The sequence below is a fragment of the Xenopus laevis genome, chromosome 8L (assembly GCF_017654675.1).
Source record: "Xenopus laevis strain J_2021 chromosome 8L, Xenopus_laevis_v10.1, whole genome shotgun sequence".
Taxonomy (NCBI): Eukaryota; Metazoa; Chordata; class Amphibia; order Anura; family Pipidae; genus Xenopus; species Xenopus laevis.
In genome coordinates this window covers 123459994-123479378 of record NC_054385.1, presented here as the reverse complement: position 1 = coordinate 123479378, position 19385 = coordinate 123459994, and the positions used below count along the sequence as shown (strand labels likewise).

The following is a 19385-nucleotide window of genomic DNA, read 5'->3' as shown; positions in this document are numbered from 1 at the left end:
CATTGGCACTGGCACTGAGTCTCAATCGTTCAAGTGTGCGCCGTTCAGCGTTAATAATCCTTGGCTCGCTCTGTCTCCGCGAATTTCCCATAGGGTCTCGCGCGAAACGCTTCCGGTCACGTGTGTACGTGTACGTACGGCACGGGGTGGAATGGCGCATGCGCGAGGAGTTAGCGGAGTGCAAAGCTGCAAAGTATGGGGAATTGGCTGCATATGGCGTAGAATAGACTCGGTGAGTTCTAACAGTGACCCTGGCCGCCTGTCATCGCTTTTTTATAATTATATGAGTGTCTTTACACCGGCCAAAGTGCTGCTGGGACTTATGTTACTGGAGAAATGTTGAGATAGAAAGGTGTTGGAGAAAGAGGTTGTTCACCTTTAAATAAACTATTAGTGTGATGTAGAGAGCGATATTCTGAGACCATTTGCAATTGGTTTTCATTTTTTATTATTTGTGTTTTTTAAGTTATTTAGCTTTTTTATTCAGATTACCAAATTAACCTAGTAATGATGCTAGCAATACAGGTATGGGACCTGGGGTTATCCGAATAATGGATCTTTCTGTAATTTGGATCTTCATACCTTAAGTCTACTAGAAAATCATGTAAACATTAAATAAACCCAATAGGCTGGTTTTGCTTCCGATAAGGATTAATTATATCTTAGTTGGGATCAAGTTCAAGCGACTGTTTTATTACTACAGAGAAAAAGGAAATCGTTTTTAAAAATGTGGATTATTTGGATAAAATAGATCTTTTGGAAGGTAGTAGATAATGGATCCCATACCTGCGCATATCTTAAAGGCACTTTATTGCCAATAGATTAGCTGCAATAATGCAAGCTAGAATGCTATATTTATTCTGCAGAATGCTTTACCATACATGAGTAAACAGTTCTAGAAACTCTCTTTGTTTAGGATAGCAGCTGCCATATTAGCTTGGTGTGACATCACTTCCGTCTCTCCCTGCTCACTCATAGCTCTGGGCTCAGATCACAGTGAGGGGGGGAGGAGCAAACTGAGCATGCTCACGCCCGTGGCAAGGAGATTTATGCTGAAAACAGGAAGTCTGATACAGAAGCCCATGAGTACACAATAGAAGGAAAGAAATGTGGTGTTTCTTTTGACAGAGGACTCAGAGCAGCATTACTTTGAGGGTTTACTGGTGTATTTATATAGACCTTTCTGATGAGGCTTACTTAGTTTTAACCTTTCCTTCTCCTTTAAGTCATAGCGCCTCAGTGGCCCAGAGGAAATGGACATGTATGTAATTTTGTGGCTGTGACATGTTACATAGTAACATAGTAAATAATGTTGAAAAAAGACTTAACTACCTAAAATTAACTACCTATCTGCCAGTTGATCTATATTGAATATAAACCCATCTGAAGCCTCTCCAATTTGCCTCAGAGTGGAAAAATTCCTTCCTGACTCCAAAATGGCAATGGGACCAGTCCCTGGATCAACTTGTACTATGAGCTATCTCCCATATCCCTGTATTCCCTCACTTGCTAAACAACATCCAACCCCTTCTTATACCTATCTAATGTATCAGCCTGTACCACTGATTCAGGGAGACAATTCCACATCTTCACAGCTCTCACTGTAACAAACCCCTTCCCAATATTTAGGTGGAACCTCTTTTCTTCTAATCAGAATGGGTGACCTTGTGTCAGCTGGAAAGACCTACTGGTAAATAAATCATTAGAGAGATTATTATATGATCCCCTTATATATTTATACATAGTTATCATATCACCCCTTAAGCGCCTCTTCTCCAGCGTGAACATCCCCAATTTGGCCAGTCTTTCCTCATAGCTAAGATTTTCAATACATGTTATCAGTATGGAGATGGTGCGAACCTGTACAAATATTGCTCAAATAAGAATCATTTTTGAAAAAAAAAAACCCTAATACATATTCTTCTGCATTTCAGGTACTTTCATTTCAGGCTGTATAACCTGCAGGTACAGCAGTGCCATGACAGAAAGGTTAGTGTCCCACGAGCAGCCTACACTTATCTGCTTTCCTGTGTTTCTCTGCTGTTTCCTATTACCTACACAGGGGGTGAAGCTGGAACACAATACCTACACTCTTACATCATCACCCAGCATCCCATTGTTATTGTTCCGCCCCTCTAGATCATTGCCCCACCCCTATCAATAAAGATGGCAACCACACTGTTAGATTATGTTGCATGAGGGTTTTAGGTTGACTTGCTCACCAATAACCTGCTCTTCTTCTGACTTGAGTATTTTTTATAACATTTTATTTGTGTTTGTTTTCTGATGTTAGGATACACTAGGATTCACTTTTAAGTTAACTTTTAGTAAATTATAGAATATCTGATTCTAAGCAACTTTTCAATTGGCCTTTTTTTTTTTTTACTTCATAGTTTTTGAATTATTTGTCTGCTGATCCCATCTAAAAAAAACAAATGCTCTCTAAGGCTACACATTTATAGTTCTTGCTACTTTCTGTTACTCATCTTTATATTCAGGTCCTCTCCTATTCATCTAAGATCTAAGCAACTTTTCAATAGGTCTTCATTACTAATTTTGTATAGTTTTTGAATTATTTGTGTTTTTCTTCTGACTCTGTCAAGCTTTTAAACGCAGTTCAGGGAGATAGTCGTTTAGAAGACGAGGCAATTAGTCGCCAGGCGACAAAATCTCCCTGAATCTCCTCGTATGAACTAACCCTTCCAAAAAGCAGCATACCTAAAGGCTTCTATACTCCTTATTATCAGCTTTGTATGTAAATCTTAAAAGATGAAAAACGGCTGACAAAGTGTGGTTATCAGCCTGCAGAACACCTTTCTGGTGTGGATCACAACATGTTTCCGGATGCCTCCCTCTATCAAGTGATCTGCAGGTTGTAAATCTGTATGTTCAGTGTTTATACCCAACAGTGCTGCGGAGTGTCTTGGTACTTTATTAGTAAATAGTTATGATAATAAAGGCTGGAGAAGATTTCAGCATCCTACCAATCAAATGTAACTTAGGATTTGTCTGTACTGATCTACGTACATCTGTGCGCCACCTAGTGGTGAGAATAGCACAGAGCAGGAGGAATAGGAGGAACATCTCTGATAGGGTTTGCATTGCGGTTCAAAGTTTGCGGGCAGGTGCGGGCTGAAATTTAGCCTGTGTCCTTCCTACCCGTGACCTCCTAGTGCCCCACTTCCGCCGGACACTCTCCTTTTAATATACTCGCATGCCCCATCCCCTTCTGTGATGTTGGGGTGGGCGCATGTATGTAAATAGGAGTGCACGGCGGGTCAGGTGCAGTTTCTCAGAGGCCGGGTGCAGGTCAAGTTTTCTCGATACACGCATCACTAGATTGCATTTGAGGCTAATATATATTATTTCAAACTACAGCATCAATATTCAGCATCCCTTTTTTCAAACTAACTTCTATTACATTGTGAAGCTGACAGTTTTTTTGAAGCAGAGACATGAATGCCACTCACCTTCTGTTTACATTTTTTACAGACTTAATATCATGTCCAACATCAAGTCCTTAACTCCACTCCAGCAAAAGCAACTTGCCGAAAATATTGCCAGGGTTTTGTCCGTTTATGGTTTCATCACAGATTCCTATATTATTGTAAGTATCCCCCCCCCGTATCACTCGGCCTCCTATATTGAATATAAAGAAGGAACCCTCATGTAAAAAGCTTGGGATGTCTATAATTATACACAACTCCAGGGGGTATATTTATCAAAAAGTGTAATTGGAGATCGCCACAGTCATCTAGAGTGAAATTCCTCCACTCTCCATTCATTTCTATGGGATTTTTAAAAGAATATTTATCAATGGGTGAAAGTGAAAGTTCATCCTTTGATAAATACACCTTTCAAAATCCCATAGAAATGAATGGAGAGTGGCGGAATTTCACTCTAGAGTAGGGTTGCCACCTGTCCGGTTTTGATCCGGGCAGCCCGGTATTTTGAATGGCTGCCCAGGTCAAAACTTCCTGTCCAGTATTCCAAGTAAGGAAAACCGGGCTGGATTCCCCATAATTGCCGTGCCATAGCCCCGCCCCTCCATGCCACAGCCCCGCCCTCTACATCATGGCCCACCCCTCTACATCAGGGCCTGCTGGTCTCCACGGTTAGAAAGGTAGCAACCCTACTCTAGAGGACTGTGGTGATCTCTCACTTCACCCTTTGATAAATATAACCCTAAATCTTTGTATTCTCATTTATATCCTACAGGAATTTTTTACTGACAACCTGTGGGAGAAACTTCCAGAATCCTGGAGATCCTCACTGTCTGATCTTTCATCCCCCGAATTAGCTGACCAGCTGCTGTCTAACGGGAACAGAGATACTATCAGGTAAGGGGGTGCTGTAAAATTTCTGTAAAATATCATATCCAAGTGCAAGACGCTCTAAATAAAAGTTTAGGTTTTTACACGGTGTGATACAATTGAAGCAAAGATTACATTAGTTGCTTTATATTGGGACAGCCATTCAAACACAGAATACTCAGTAGATAACAGATAAGTACTACTATAGTTTATATAAACAAGCTGCTGTGTAGCCATGGGGGCAGCCATTCAAGCACAGGATACACAGTAGATAACAGATAAGTACTACTATAGTTTATATAAACAAGCTGCTGTGTAGCCATGGGAGCAGCCATTCAAGCACAGGATACACAGTAGATCACAGATAAGTACTACTATAGTTTATATAAATAAGATGCTGTGTAGCCATGGGGACAGCCATTCAAGCACAGGATACACTGTAGATAACAGATAAGTACTACTATAGTTTATATAAACAAGCTGCTGTGTAGCCATGGGGGCAGCCATTCAAGAACAGGATACTCAGTAGATAACAGATAAGTTCTGAAACATCCCATTGAATACTACAGAGCGTATCTGTTATCTGCTGTGTATCCTGTGCCTTGTCTCCTTTTTCAGCTTTAAATGTCTGCCCCCATGGCTACACATCACCTTGTGTGTGTATATATATATAGATTTTCTGAAACAAATACACCAGTTGCACTTCAAGGCCACAGGGCATTACATTTTCAAAATTTTAAAACACTTTAATTTTTTGGTGTTACTATTCCATGCTCACTGCACGGTACATTCTCTGCCTTACTACTGATATCACTATGGAATATGGAGCAGTTGGGGACTGCTTTTTAAACATGTATCTTCATGTGCATAGGCTTGTTGTGATCAGATGATGTAGTACTGATGTACAGTATCAATCTTTTGTGGGGTTTAGTTACCCTTAAGGATAGTGAAAGGATGCCCAGAGTTATTAGGGTGCATATTGTATTTTTTAATAGTTACAGGTCAGCATGGCCACTGAGCCTGTTAGCGCTGAAGGCGACAGCACATTGCCTGGCCTTTCCTAGAATTCCTATAAATGAAGCAGCCAACAAAAACAAGAAAAGGCCAGAGGAATTTTGGGAAAATCACTGCCAGAGTAACAAGCTGGATCCACTCTTCCGGAAACATGTGAAGCCTAAAAAACAGCATGAAATCCGGCAACTGGGCAAGGTAAGAATTTAAATGCGTCTGGATAATCACATCTGCGTGGCTCAGAACTGCCGAATATGATGACTGCTACTATTTTCCATTGGTCATTTTTTTTTACACTTCATATAAAAACATTGACCTGTTAGCCAAGTTTAAAAAGCTTTAAATCCATCCTGTTTTTAGCAGAACACATTCAATAACACAATACCAGTGTCACCAAGGTTGAGCAGCTGAGCAAATGTATGCTTGGTCTTTCACTCTTAAAGGGGTCGTTCACCTTTAAATTTGCTTTTAGTATGATGTAGGAAGTGATATTTTGAGACAATTTGCAATTGGTTGTTATTTTTTATTATTTCTGGTTTTTGAGTTATTTAGCAGCTCTACAGTTTGCAATGTAACCAGTCTGGTTGCTAGTGCCCCACCTCCCCTAGCAACCATGCATTAATTTGAATTAGAGACTGGAATATGAATGGGAGAGGCCTGAATAGAAAGATGAGTAATAAAAAGTAGCAATAACAAATTTATTAAGGGTCAAATTGCAAAACTGAATTACAAATTTGAAAATTTTGAGGTTTTTTATGGCCATATCTGTCAAATTTGACTATGGAATTGTTAAAAAAATAGATTTTTGAGATTTATCATACTCTGGCCCTTTAAGAACTTGAATTAGACTATTCTCCACCTGCCAAATTGCCATTTTAGTCAATGGGAGAGGTCCTGGGATCAGTTTGGAGTTGTTTGCAGCCTTCCTGACATTGAGGGTTTTTTTTGGAGAAAAAACTGGAGTCGAGTTTTTAAATCTCAATTCGAATTCGATTTGAGTTTCTGGGTCGATCCTATTCACCCGAGTTTCAAAAATTCAGTTTTTGTTAATACATTTCGATTGGTCGAATTTGGAGTTTTTAAAAACCTTACAGACCATTTGTTTTTTTTAGATGGGGTCAGTGACCCCTCCATTTGAAAGCTGGAAAGAGTCAAAAGAAGAAGGCAAATAATTCAAAAACTTTAAAAAAGAAAAAATGAAGGCCAATTAAAAAGTTGCTTAGAATTAGCCATACTGTAAAGGTGAACCACCCCTTTAAATCTATCATTTGCCCACTTAGCACAGTCAGACCATAACGCTCCACATGAGCTGGAAACTCAAACAGGGGATTATCCACTATATATATATGTATATATATACGCTTAAATCAACAATCAGCTGTTGGTATATTTGCAAAGCACTCAGGCACTCAGGTATCCTATTGTTGGAACACATACAAGCACTTTGGGTTTCTGCTTTGAGTCTACAGGGCAGATTTATCAAGGGTCAAATAGTGAATTAGAATTTTTGAATAGTTTGTTTTTTTTTGTCAAAACTCACAAATTTGAATCGGGAATAATCCAAACTTGATTCAAATTCGAAATTCAAGATTTATCAAACCTTTACCCTGGGAAACCTTTACCCTTTACCCCTCGGGTTTTATTATCCACCACCTAAAACCTGCTTAGTTCATGTAGAAGTCAATGGGCGAGGTCTAGTGACCCATTTGAAGATGTTAATAGCCTTCCTGACATTCAAGTTTTTTTTCAGAGAAAACTCTCGATTTGAGTTTAGTCAAATTCGAGTTGGTAATATTAGTTTGAGTAATAAATAATAAACAAATAATAATAATAAATCGAATCTAATAATAATTAATAATATAATTATTATATTTATATTATATAATTATTATATTTATAATTTTATATAATTTATAAATATCATTTTTTTAATATAATATAACATTTTAATATATTAATATAATTTGAATTTACGTTAAATTTTTTTCTTTTAATATGATGTAGAGAGTTATATTAGGAGACAATTTGCAATTGGTTTTCATTTTTTATTTGTGTTGTATGAGCTGTTTTGCGATTTCAACAATCTGGTTGCTAGGGTCCAAATTGCCCTAGCAACCATGCATTGTTCAGAATAAGAGACTGGAATATGAATAGGAGAGGCCTGAATAGAAGGATCAGAAATAAAATGTAACACTGTATTTGTAGCCTTACAGAGCATTTGTTTTTTAGAAGGGGGTCAGCGACGCCCATTTGAAAGCTGCAAAGAATCAGAAGAAAAAGACAAATAACTATAAAACTATAAAAAAAATAGACAATGAAGACCAATTGAAAAGTTGCTTAGAATTGGTCGTTCTATAACATAATAAAAGTTAACGTAAAGGTGAGCCACCCCTTTAATTAATAATATAATAATAATTCTAATAAAAAATAAACCTCCCAATCTAATTTCGAGCATTTTCGAATTTATTAGAGTAAAAAAAAAATTACATCAAAGGTTGAATTCATGTGAGCTTTTAAAAATTCCCATAAATTAGAAATTTGACCAAAGTTTATTTAAAAAAATCAAAATTTTGAATTAAATCGACCCAAAACTCAAATTGTCTGTGAATATCAATGTCTACATCGTACTAAAAGTTAATGGGGCTAAGTACCTGTTTAATACATAACTATGTAAATGAGTGGGGCTAAAGGAAACCATTATCTTTGTTACTGTGCCAGATTTCTTCTGCCATTACAGCTGGTGAGAATATTGAGCGACCTGACGGGATGTGACCAAGTGTTGGACATCGGCTCTGGCCAGGTAATAATAAACTGCCCATTATTCATTTAGTCGACAGTTGTCTTGTTTGTGCTGTTAATTGCTTCTGAAAGCAGTGTCTGTCTTGTCTCTATTCTCTCATCTTCTTTCCCTGACTACTCATACCCATTGCAGCATTGTGTTTGTACAGGTATGGGACCTGTTATCCAGAATGCTCTGGACGTGGGGTTGTCCGGATAACGGATATTTCTGTAATTTGGATCTCCATTCCTTAAAGAGATACTGACACCAGAAAATAACCTTTTTTTTTATCATAATATTATCTTTGAATGCTATTTATAATTTTACCGTAAAACTTTTTGCCTGATGCTTTTACATTACCTTTCTTACCCCTATATTTCTCTATGAGGGGGCTGCCATATTTGTGCAGCAGGAGTCCGTTAGCATTAGAAACTCTAACTGACTGGTAAAGAAGGGACAGTCAGGTTGGCAAAACAGTCATGTTTTAGGAACTTCAAGTAGCAATAACTTACAAAAGTAGAAGTGTCCGTGAAAAACGGTCAACATGACCTATAGGTAACTTTTAATGTACATTAATGGTTTGAAAAGAACATTTTTAGTGTCAGTATCACTTTAAGTCCACTAGAAAATCGTAAACATGAAATAAACCCAATAGGCTGGTTTTGCTTCCAATAAGGATTAATTATATCTCAGTTGGGATCAAGTACAAGCTACTGTTTTATTATTACACAGAAAAAGGAAATACTTTTTAAGAATTTGGATTATTTGGATAAAATGGAGTCTGTGGGAGACTTAATCAGAGTTTTCTGGATAACGGGTTTCCCATATCCGTTTAAAAAAAAAAATTGACTTTAAAGGTGTTCATACACTGATATCAGGCTGAAGATCGGCAGATATAATCAGGTATGTTTGATTTTCCTGTTCTATGCAGAACATATCTATCAATCTTGTTGATGCAGCCCCTATTCAACAGGCCTGTAGGCCCCTATCTATGATCTTATCGTTAGGCTCCGGGTTACCGATTGGATCAACCCAATTTGGCCCAGCATGTGGTTGGACAAATGGGGCCTAGATCTACTCATTTGGCGACATTGCAAAACCATGAGTAATAAAAAGCAGCAATTACAATAAACGTGTAGCCTTACAGAGCATTTGTTTTTAGAAGGGGTCAGTGACCCCCATTTGATAGCTGGAAAGAGTCAGAAGAAGAAGAAGACAAACCATTCGAAAACTATAAATAATGAAGACAAGTTGAAAAGTTGCTTAGAATTGGCCATTCTATAACATTCTAAAAGTTAACTTTAAGGTGAAGCACCCCTTTAAGGTTAACTTCCCCATTAACAAACCCCTGCTGGTGAGTTGGTTGCTTATTGTTTGGAAGCTGTCAGTGGACTGATTTTCTTTTATCTCCTTCAGGGCCACTTATCCCGGTTCTTGTCCTTTGGCCAAGGGCTCTCTGTTACAGCGGTTGAGGCTGACCAACATCTGGTCAAAATGGCTGCCAAGTTTGACCATGACTTCATGTACATGTTAGACAAAAAGGTAAGTAAAAGTACCGGTAGTACCACTTTTCTTGGAATGGTTCCTTCTGGCCCTATCGCATAGGGGAAAATGAAGACGTTTAATGCAGGTAATGAACTACCAAGGTCCTATGGCACAACAGATATGTACAAGTGTTTAAAGGGGAACTATCATGAAAATTAAAATTTGATATAAGCTTCAGCATCCTGAAATAAGAAACTTTCTAAATACAATCAATTAAATATTCTGTACCATTTCTGGAATAATCAGGTTTATCTTCACTATCCCTCTCTCAGAATTTGTATATTCTCATTTTGTCTTCATTCAGGAGTTGGGTGTCAGATAAATAATCCAATATATCTTATAGGGGGGGCTCCTTTAGCCTAGATGTATTAGAGCTCACTCTATAGATGTATTAGAGCTCACTATTAAACTCACCAGATGTCCCGTCTCTCTACATTTGTGCAAAAGGCAGTTATTTTGTTAGATTTTTGTTTGTACTGGAATCAGTTATTTGAGTGAGCTCTAATTCATCTGTAGGAAAGGAAGCCCCCCTATAAGATATATTGGATCTAACTGTCAATGGATATCTGACACCCAACTGCTGCATGAAGAGAGAATGAAGAGAAACAGATGCTGAGAGAGGAACAGTGAAGATAAACTTGATTATTTCAGACATGGTACAGAATTTTTATTTGATTGTATTTCGAAAGTTTCTTATTTCAGTATGAGGAAGCTTATATTAAATTTTAATTTCGCGATAGTTCCCCTTTAATAATCCAGCCTGGTGTATCAGGTAAGCGATTATAATCACTGGGGGGCGCCTAATATTTTGACACCAAGAGTGTTTATACAGCATGGTTATTGGCAATTAGTTTCCAGGTAGGTAGAATGGAGAGGGTCATAGCATTAGTTTCAAATGTCTATTGTAACTTATGAGGCCTATTTATAAAAGGTTGAATTTTGAAATTCATGTGACTTTTTTTTTTTTTTAACTCGAATATACTCGAGATTCGATTGTGAGGTTATTTAAAATGGAATGTCTAAAACTCGAACGAATATTACTGACCCGAAAACTCGAATCTAATTAGACTAAACCCGAATCTGAAAAAAAAAACCCCGAATGTCAGGAAGGCTATTAACATCTCCAAATGGGTCACTAGACTTCTGCCATAGACTTCTACATGAACTCGGCAGGTTTTAGGTGGCAAATAGTCGAATACTAAATTGTTCCAAGGGTCAAGGTTTGATAAATCTCAATATTAAAATTCAAATCGAGTTTGGATTATTCCCAATTCAAATTTGAATGTTTTGACCAAAAAAAAAATTGAAAATTCAAACCTTAAAGGGGTTGTTCATCTTTGAGTTAACTTTTAGTATGATGTAGAGAGTGATAGTCTGAGACAATTTGCAATTGGTTTTCATTTTTTTATTATTTGTGGTTATTTAGCTCTTTATTCACAGCTCTCCAGTTTGCTGTTTCAGCAGCCTGGTTGCTAGGGCGCAAATTCCCCTAGCAACCATGCACTGATTTGAATAAGAGACTAGAATATGAATAGGAGAGGCCTGAATAGAATGAGGAGCAATACAAAGTAGCAATAACAATAAATGTGTAGCCTTACAGAGCATTTGTTTTTTTAGATGGGGTCAGTGACCCCGAATTTGAAAGCTGGAAAAAGTCAGAAGAAGAAGGCACATTATTTAAAAACTATAGAAAATAAATAGCGAAGACCAATTGAAGAGTTGCTTAGAAGAGGCCACTCTATAACATATTAAAAGTTAACTTAAAGGTGAACCACCGCTTTCATAAATCTGTATACCTGCATGAGGTTTCTGCCCAAGAGATCTTTTACTCAAGCATATTTATTATCAATAATGAAATCACGCACATCATCTGTTTTATCGTTTTCTAGAGCCACCTTATCGCTGACCTGTTCCCAAATCCTCCGCGGCAAGTTATGGCGTGGGTTGATCCCAAAGCATCGTGGGAAGATCTGGCTAAACAGTTGGGCGAATGTTCATGCGAATGTGGTGGCCGTTTTAAAGCACAACGTATCAGCAGACATGCTGATCTGGGCTCCAGAATTAGTACAGAGAACTCAGGGGATTGTCTCGGTGTAAATAGTGTAGGCTCTTTTCATGCTCCGCAATCTGCATCTGAAATAAACTCGCATTCTTCTCATGGATTATCAGAACCTTCTGCATTTAAACCTGGGCCATGTTCCTGCCTTAAAGGACGGCTTCTATATTCACCTTTAGACAAGTTTCTCCTCACAGGACTCCATGCATGCGGTGACCTTAGTGTGGCCATGTTGCGCCACTTTGCAAGGTGCCCCAGTGTGGTGGCAATCACCTCCGTTGCCTGTTGTTATATGAAGTTAAGCACCTGCGAAATGCCACAGCCACCGGGTGTCCTGTCTTCTTCCCACCCTACCCAGGCAACACAGCCAGAGGAGTATGGCTACCCACTTAGTTGTTGGGTAGCCCAGCTTCCTGGGCACCAACTCTCTTATAAAGCACGAGAGGTGGCCTGCCATGCCATAGAGGACTATAGGCAACGACTAAGAGGTGAAAGCTCCATTCTGAGAACTCATTGCTATAGAGCTGCGCTGGAGACTGTTATCCGCAGCATAGATGCCACCATAAGACGCCCCGGGGTGCAGACAATTAAGAAGGCCCATGAGCTTCCCTTTAAAGAGTAAGTGTCATTTTTAGTTTTCTGTCTCTGATATTAGCTTGCATTTTTTTTTCAATATGCATTCTCTTTCTCTTACCCGATAGTTATCTTACAGGGGACAAATGTATAAAGTTGAAACAGACTAGGCCATAGGCAGTGCTTTAGTCTGCAATCACCCTTTATTGGTGCTTAAAGGGAAAACATGTTTTTTTTTTAGAATTCTGCACTGAAATCCATTTCTCAAAAGAGCAAATAGATTTTTTTTTTTTTTTAATATTTAATTTTGAAATCTGACATGGGGCTAGACATATTGTCAGTCTCCCAGCTGTCCCCAGTCATGTGACTTGTGCTCTGATTAACTTCCATCACTCTTTACTGCTGTACTGCAAGTTGGAATGATATCACCCCCATCCCCCCCAGCAGCCTCACAACAGAACAATGGGAAGGTAACCAGATAGCAGCTCCCTAACAAATAATTCACTCTACAATATAAAATTTAATTCCTGAACCAGCTAGTGTATTTTTTAGTTGTAATATTGGTGTGTAGGTGCATCTCAGGTCATTTTGCCTGGTCATGTGCTTTCAGAAAGAGCCAGCACTTTAGGATGGAACTGCTTTCTGGCAGGCTGTTGTTTCTCCTACTCAATGTAACTGAATGTGTCTCAGTGGGACCTGGATTTTACTATTTAGTTCTGTTCTTAGATCTACCAGGCAGCTGTTATCTTGTGTTAGGGAGCTGCTATCTGGTTACCTTCCCATTGGTCTGTTGTTAGGCTGCTGGGGGGGGGGGTGATATGACTTGCAGTAAAGAGCACAAATCACATGACTGGGGGCAGTTGGGAAACTGACAATATGTCTAGCCCCATGTCGGATTTCAAAATTAAATATAAAAATATCCATTTGTTCTTTTGAGAAATGGAATTCAGTGCAGAATTTGCTGGAGTAGCACTATTAACTGATGCTTTTGAAAAAAAAAAAAAACATTTTCCCATGACAGGATCCCTTTAATATGGATTTTTTTCCTTACTAGGCCAGTTTAGACAGTGCCTTTAGCTGCGACTATTACAGTGTCACTTTCTTCCATAGATATGCTCGCGAGGGACTGAAACGGGTTGGGCTGGACCCAGACACCACCTTAGATGAAGTGTTAGTGGATCGCATGCTTTCCCAGCATCAGAAGGTGGTCGCATTCTTTAGCCTGGCCCTCCTGCTGGCACCATTAATAGAAACTCTCATACTTCTGGATAGGATGATCTTTCTACATGAGCAGGGTATGTGTCTGATGCTTTCTAACGGACTCTAAAGCTGCATGCAGGGCAGCCATCAGAAATAAGGGGGCCCCGCACAACAATTTTCTGGGCCCCCCTTGCCACCCCTTCCTCACCCATCAATATGAAGGCCACACAAGACACAAGCGTTAAAACATTAAGTGACTCCTACAAGTTAAAAAAAAGAACTTTGGTGCCCAGGGCCCCCCTACAAGTTTTGGTGGTCAGTTCCCTCTACAAGTTAAAGAAAAAAACATTGGTGGCCAAGGACCCCCTACAAGTTATTACAAAAAAAACAATTGGCCAGGGCCCCTACAAGTTATTTAAAAAAAAAAACAATTGGCCAGGGCCCCTACAAGTTATTAAAAAAAACAATTGGCCAGGGCCCCTACAAGTTATTAAAAAAAACAATTGGCCAGGGCCCCTACAAGTTATTAAAAAAAACAATTGGCCAGGGCCCCTACAAGTTATTAAAAAAAACAATTGGCCAGGGCCCCTACAAGTTATTAAAAAAAACAATTGGCCAGGGCCCCTACAAGTTATTAAAAAAAACAATTGGCCAGGGCCCCTACAAGTTATTAAAAAAAACAATTGGCCAGGGCCCCTACAAGTTATTAAAAAAAACAATTGGCCAGGGCCCCTACAAGTTATGTTATTAAAAAAACAATTGGCCAGGGCCCCTACAAGTTATTAAAAAAAAAACAATTGGCCAGGGCCCCTACAAGTTATTAAAAAAAAACAATTGGCCAGGGCCCCTACAAGTTATTAAAAAAAAAACAATTGGCCAGGGCCCCTAAAGTTTAAAAAAAAAAAAAAAAAAGCATTAGTAGTCAGGGTCCCTACGAGTTATTAAAAAAAAATTTGGCCAGGGCCCCTACAAGTACTTTTCTGGAAAAAAATACCAGCCTTCCTATATATTTATCTTTTTTCCCTATAAATAACATTGGGATCAACCATCATTTTTACCGGCCAGGCCAGGTGGCAACCCTACCTATAAATTATTAAAAAAAAAAAGAATTGGCCAGGGCCCCTACAAGTTAAAAGAAAACTGCACTTAGCCAGGGAGTTCAGATGCTGGAATCTTCAGTTTCCTGTGCTCTGATTCACCAGTGAAATGTCAGTCCCGGTAAAGCTACATGGCGATTGGATAAAGTAGAGGGGAGGTTCAAACTTCACCCATCCAATCCCCGTGCGGCTTTACCGGGACTTACATTTCATGGCGAATCACAGAAAGATGCAGTCATCTGAGCTCCAGCCCTCCCTTCCGAAGTCTGCAGCTCACTGATGGCAGGGGCCCGGCAATGTCAGTAAGTTCAGCACAGCCAGGCCCCCCTTAACTCCCCAAACCATACAACAGTACCCCCTGTCCCCCCCTGATGGCGGCCCTGGCTGCATGTATCTGTTTATATCTCATGCCCATTCTGTTATCTTGCAGGATTTCATTGTGATCTGATCCCGCTGTTCAAGCCGGAGTTTTCCCCGAGGAATCTGGTGCTGGTAGCTACCAAAGCAGGGCCTTCTCCAGTTAATCTTTTGGAGCAACTGAAGGACTTAGGGGAAAGAACAGGCAAAGATCTGCTTAGTGACGCAGGAAAGAATTCAGCTGTACGGTAGGGACAGCCACCCAGGACGTTTGTATTTTATTAATTTATATTTAAAATAAAAACTTTGAATAACGTTTACATTGTACGGTTCCTGCTGGATTGCACTTAGTAGTTTTAAGTTTTCTGTGTGCAGGCTATGAGCAAACTCACACCCTGTACTGCTGCAGTAATGTGCTTCGAGCAATATATATTGTGGCGCAGCTTTCATGGGATCTCCGGCTATGAGCACTTATAGCGAATTGTCCCTGTGTTAGCGCTGTGCCCCAAAAAACCACGAGAAAATTGTGTGTGCTCACAAATACAATAGTATGTGTTTGGCATAATGTGCGTACACAAGGCCACAACAAATTCAGAGGAACCTCATGGGAAATCACTGGGAGTCAATAAGGCTTAAAGGAACAGTAACACCAAAAAAAGGAAAAGTAATGAAAATATAATGTCCTGCTGCCCTACACTGTTGTCTTTGCTTCAAAAAATTATAGTTTATATAAACAAGCTGCTGTGTAGCCATGGGGGCAGTCATTCAAGCAAAGGATACACAGTAGATAACAGATAAGTACTACTATAGTTTATATAAACAAGCTGCTGTGTAGCCATGGGGGCAGTCATTCAAGCACAGGATACACAGTAGATAACAGATAAGTACTACTATAGTTTATATAAACAAGCTGCTGTGTAGCCATGGGGGCAGCCATTTAAGCACATGATACACAGTAGATAACAGATAAGTACTACTATAGTTTATATAAACAAGCTGCTGTGTAGCCATGGGGGCAGCCATTTAAGCACATGATACACAGTAGATAACAGATAAGCTACACAGCAGTTTGTTTATATAAACTATAGTAGTATTTCTGAAGCAAACACATCAGTTTTACCAGTGGAGGGCCACAGTATTGTCATTCCTTTTAAAACGCTTTCATTTTTTGGTGTTACTGTTCCTTTAAACAAGACTGAATCCGCCAGTAGACCCCTAGACCTTCACTCTCGGCAGCTGATCACTTTTGTGCTTAGAATTAGTTATTGGCCTTGACAAGTCTCTGAGAGACGACAGGTAAGCTTCAGGTGGTGGGCTGCAACTCTTACTGGTTATTCTATTATTTTTGTTTTTACATTTAAACACCACTGGGTAAGATGTGGTATCACTTCACTAGGAGACGTTTGGCAAGACGGTAAACCAGTTTCCTTCGCACACTTGAAGGATCGTTATTATTACCCACCAAAATGAGTGGCTGAATTTGCACAGGTTCAATCGTGCCCTTAAGGCTCCCCACAAGCACCGCGACTTCTATCTCACCCCTTCCTGATATATATAAACAGGGGTCCCACTGAAGGCCTTATCACTATGCTGTATAACAGGCTACAGCAAGATGTATATGGCAATAACCTGGAAGGGTTACGTCATAAATGGGAATCTGATGTGGGCACAGTCCTGGACGAGGAGTGGCAAGAATCAATACAACTGGTATGTCCTAACTACAGGCTATGTATGATCCATATATATATATTGTGCACAGGGCCTGCTACACCCCAGTCACACTTCATTACATTAATGCAGATACTCCAGACCTCTGTACCAGATGTGCCTTAGATAAAGAGACTTTTATCCACATGTGGAGTTGCTGTAAACTTACTTCATACTGGAGGAAAATCATAGATACTTTGGATCTTAAAGGAGAAGGAAAGGTTAAAACTAAGTAAACTTTATCAGAAAGGTCTATATAAATACACCTGTAAACCCTCAAAGTATTGCTGCTCGGAGTCCTCTGTCAAAAGAAACACCACATTTCTTTCCTTCTATTGTGTACTCATGGGCTTCTGTATCAGACTTCCTGTCTTCAGCTTAAACCTCCAGGGCTAGGGCTTGAGCATGCTCAGTTTGCTCCTCTCTACTTCCCTCCTCCCCTCTCTGCTGTAATCTGAGCCCAGAGCTATGAGTGAGCAGGGAGAGACTCAGGCAGGAAGTGATGTCACACCAAGCTTATATGGCAGCTGCTATCCTAAACAAAGAGAGTTTCTAGAACTGTTTACTCAGGTATGGTAAAGCATTCTGCAGAATAAATATAGTGTTATATCTTGCACTGTTGTGGTTAATCTATTGGCAATAAACTGCTTCAGTAGCTTTCCTTCTCCTTTCAGCTAAAACAATACTGAGCACTCTTCCTACTTGAGGCATTATTATTGGCAAAGAGGCTTATAACCCTTGTCCCTCCGACCTATACTACTTGGAAGCAAGTAATGCAGGACACATACAGTGTCGCAAAACTAATGTATATTTAAAGGGGAGTTCCCATTAAATTCCATAAAATCTGGGGTCCCTCGATGTATATGTACCCCCTTTTCACCCACCATAACCCATGGTGAAGCAATAATGTCACGTAAAGAATACGCTGGTAGCTGCTTTTACTTTGCAATTTATCCGATTGCTGCAATTTGTAATAACTACATATATCAAAATGTAAATTCAGTAATCGCTACATTGCCTCCTGATTATTGCTATTGTGACACCAAACATATCCTGTATTGTTACTGACATGCTGAACTGTGATGTGTTTTCTCAGTCGTTCTCTAATAAACTACCTGAATTAAAAAAAAAAAAAAGATCCCAGAAAAAAAAGTGCAATAATGATAATTGTGTAATTGTGATGTTGTATGGTACACACACAGTGTTTGTGTACCTAATTCCTATTTCCTAAACATAGCAGTGCTGTGTATTACACTTTAAATACCAGCACTCAAGTATACAGATGAAAATGCAAGCTTAGGTGTGATCATATGCTCAAAACAATTAACAACACATGTATCCCTTAATATCTTGGAATCAAAAGAAAATAAATGATGAATGTAAGTTACAAAAGTTTTTAGAATAACACAACCATCAATTTTACATTCACTTATTTTAAAGGTTTACTTGTCCTTTAAATATTTATTTTGGGGGTAATGTTTTCCTTTAATGGCAAAGATGAAAAGGACACAAATCATGCCTCAGGCATCACGTAAAATAAGGCTTCACTGAGAGGAGATTGAAGTACCAGGGTGGGATGGATAATGGAGAAGAATAGGAGAAATGGACTTAAAGGGGAAGGAAGCCTAGGTGGCGCAAAAAATAACTTGTTACTTACCCTTCTGCGCAGGTCCAGTCCAGGGAGTTCACAGACAACATCTTCTTCCACGCGATCTTCTTCCTGCTGTGAACGGCGTTTTGGCGCATGCGCAGTAGGATCATTTCGCCGGTACGGATCTACTGCACATGCGCCAAAAGGCACACGCATGCGCAGTAGATCGTACCGGCGAAATGATTCTACTGCGCATGCGCCGTTCAAAGCAGGAAGAAGATCGCGTGGAAGAAGATGTCGTCTGTGAACTCCCTGGACTGGACCTGCGCAGAAGGGTAAGTAACAAGTTAGGGGCATTTGCCTAGCGGGACGGGTAGGCCAGGGGGGGAGGAGGGAGGGTGGGCAACAAACGGGAGGGGGGTGGGGGGTTTGCCCCGACTAGGTTTCCTTCCCCTTTAATAATAATGCAAGGCTACTGGAAACTATAGAGACACCAAGGGAAGTATTTACTAAAACTCTTATTTATCTATTTGTTTACTAAAACTAGGGATGCACCGAATCAAGGATTCAGTTCAGGATTCGGCCAAGATTCGGCCTTTTTCAGCAGGATTCGGATTCGGCCGAATCCTTGTGCCTGGCCGAACCGTATCTGAATCCTAATTTGCATATGCAAATTGCGGGGAGGCGGGCTTTCACATGACTTTTTGTTACAAAACAAGGAAGTAAACCAATTTTTTTCCTTCCCCGCCCCTAATTTGCATATGCAAATTTGGATTCAGTTCGGGATTCGCCCGAATCTTCCAAGATGGATTCGGCCGAATCCAAAATAGTGGATTCGGTGCATCCCTAATTAAAACAAAGTTGACCAAACTCCCATCCACAAATTTAACTCATTTATCAAAGAATCAGCTCAGAAAACTCATTGCAGGAAAAGTCTCCGCAAAATTGTGCGACGATTCAAACCACACACATTTTTCAAGATTGGCGCCAGAACCGCTCGATTTTATTTTGAGTCGTCGCCCGAAAAAACTTTCTTGGACCGTATAAATACCAGCTCAGATCATGATGTCAAGAAACATCTTCAGGCTAATTGGCCATTGACTTATTCACGACAGGTTTGATATGGAGAATTTTTGGATTCGGATTTTAGCAACTT

The 19385-nt window shown here is 39.6% G+C and overlaps 1 protein-coding gene across 2 annotated transcripts; it reads left to right on the top strand.

Moving 5' to 3' along the window:
• The first annotated feature begins 97 nt into the window (after positions 1-97).
• mettl25b.L (methyltransferase like 25B L homeolog) lies at positions 98-15249 on the top strand. Of its 2 annotated transcripts, none has more exons than XM_018229182.2 (10): positions 98-232; positions 1935-1989; positions 3493-3607; positions 4219-4340; positions 5309-5522; positions 8062-8124; positions 9520-9645; positions 11538-12322; positions 13388-13572; positions 15005-15249. In XM_018229182.2, the coding sequence occupies exons 2-10, from the start codon at positions 1979-1981 to the stop codon at positions 15181-15183; spliced, it is 1800 nt and encodes a 599-aa protein (XP_018084671.1). In that variant the 5' UTR covers positions 98-232; positions 1935-1978; the 3' UTR covers positions 15184-15249.
• The last annotated feature ends 4136 nt before the right edge of the window (positions 15250-19385 follow it).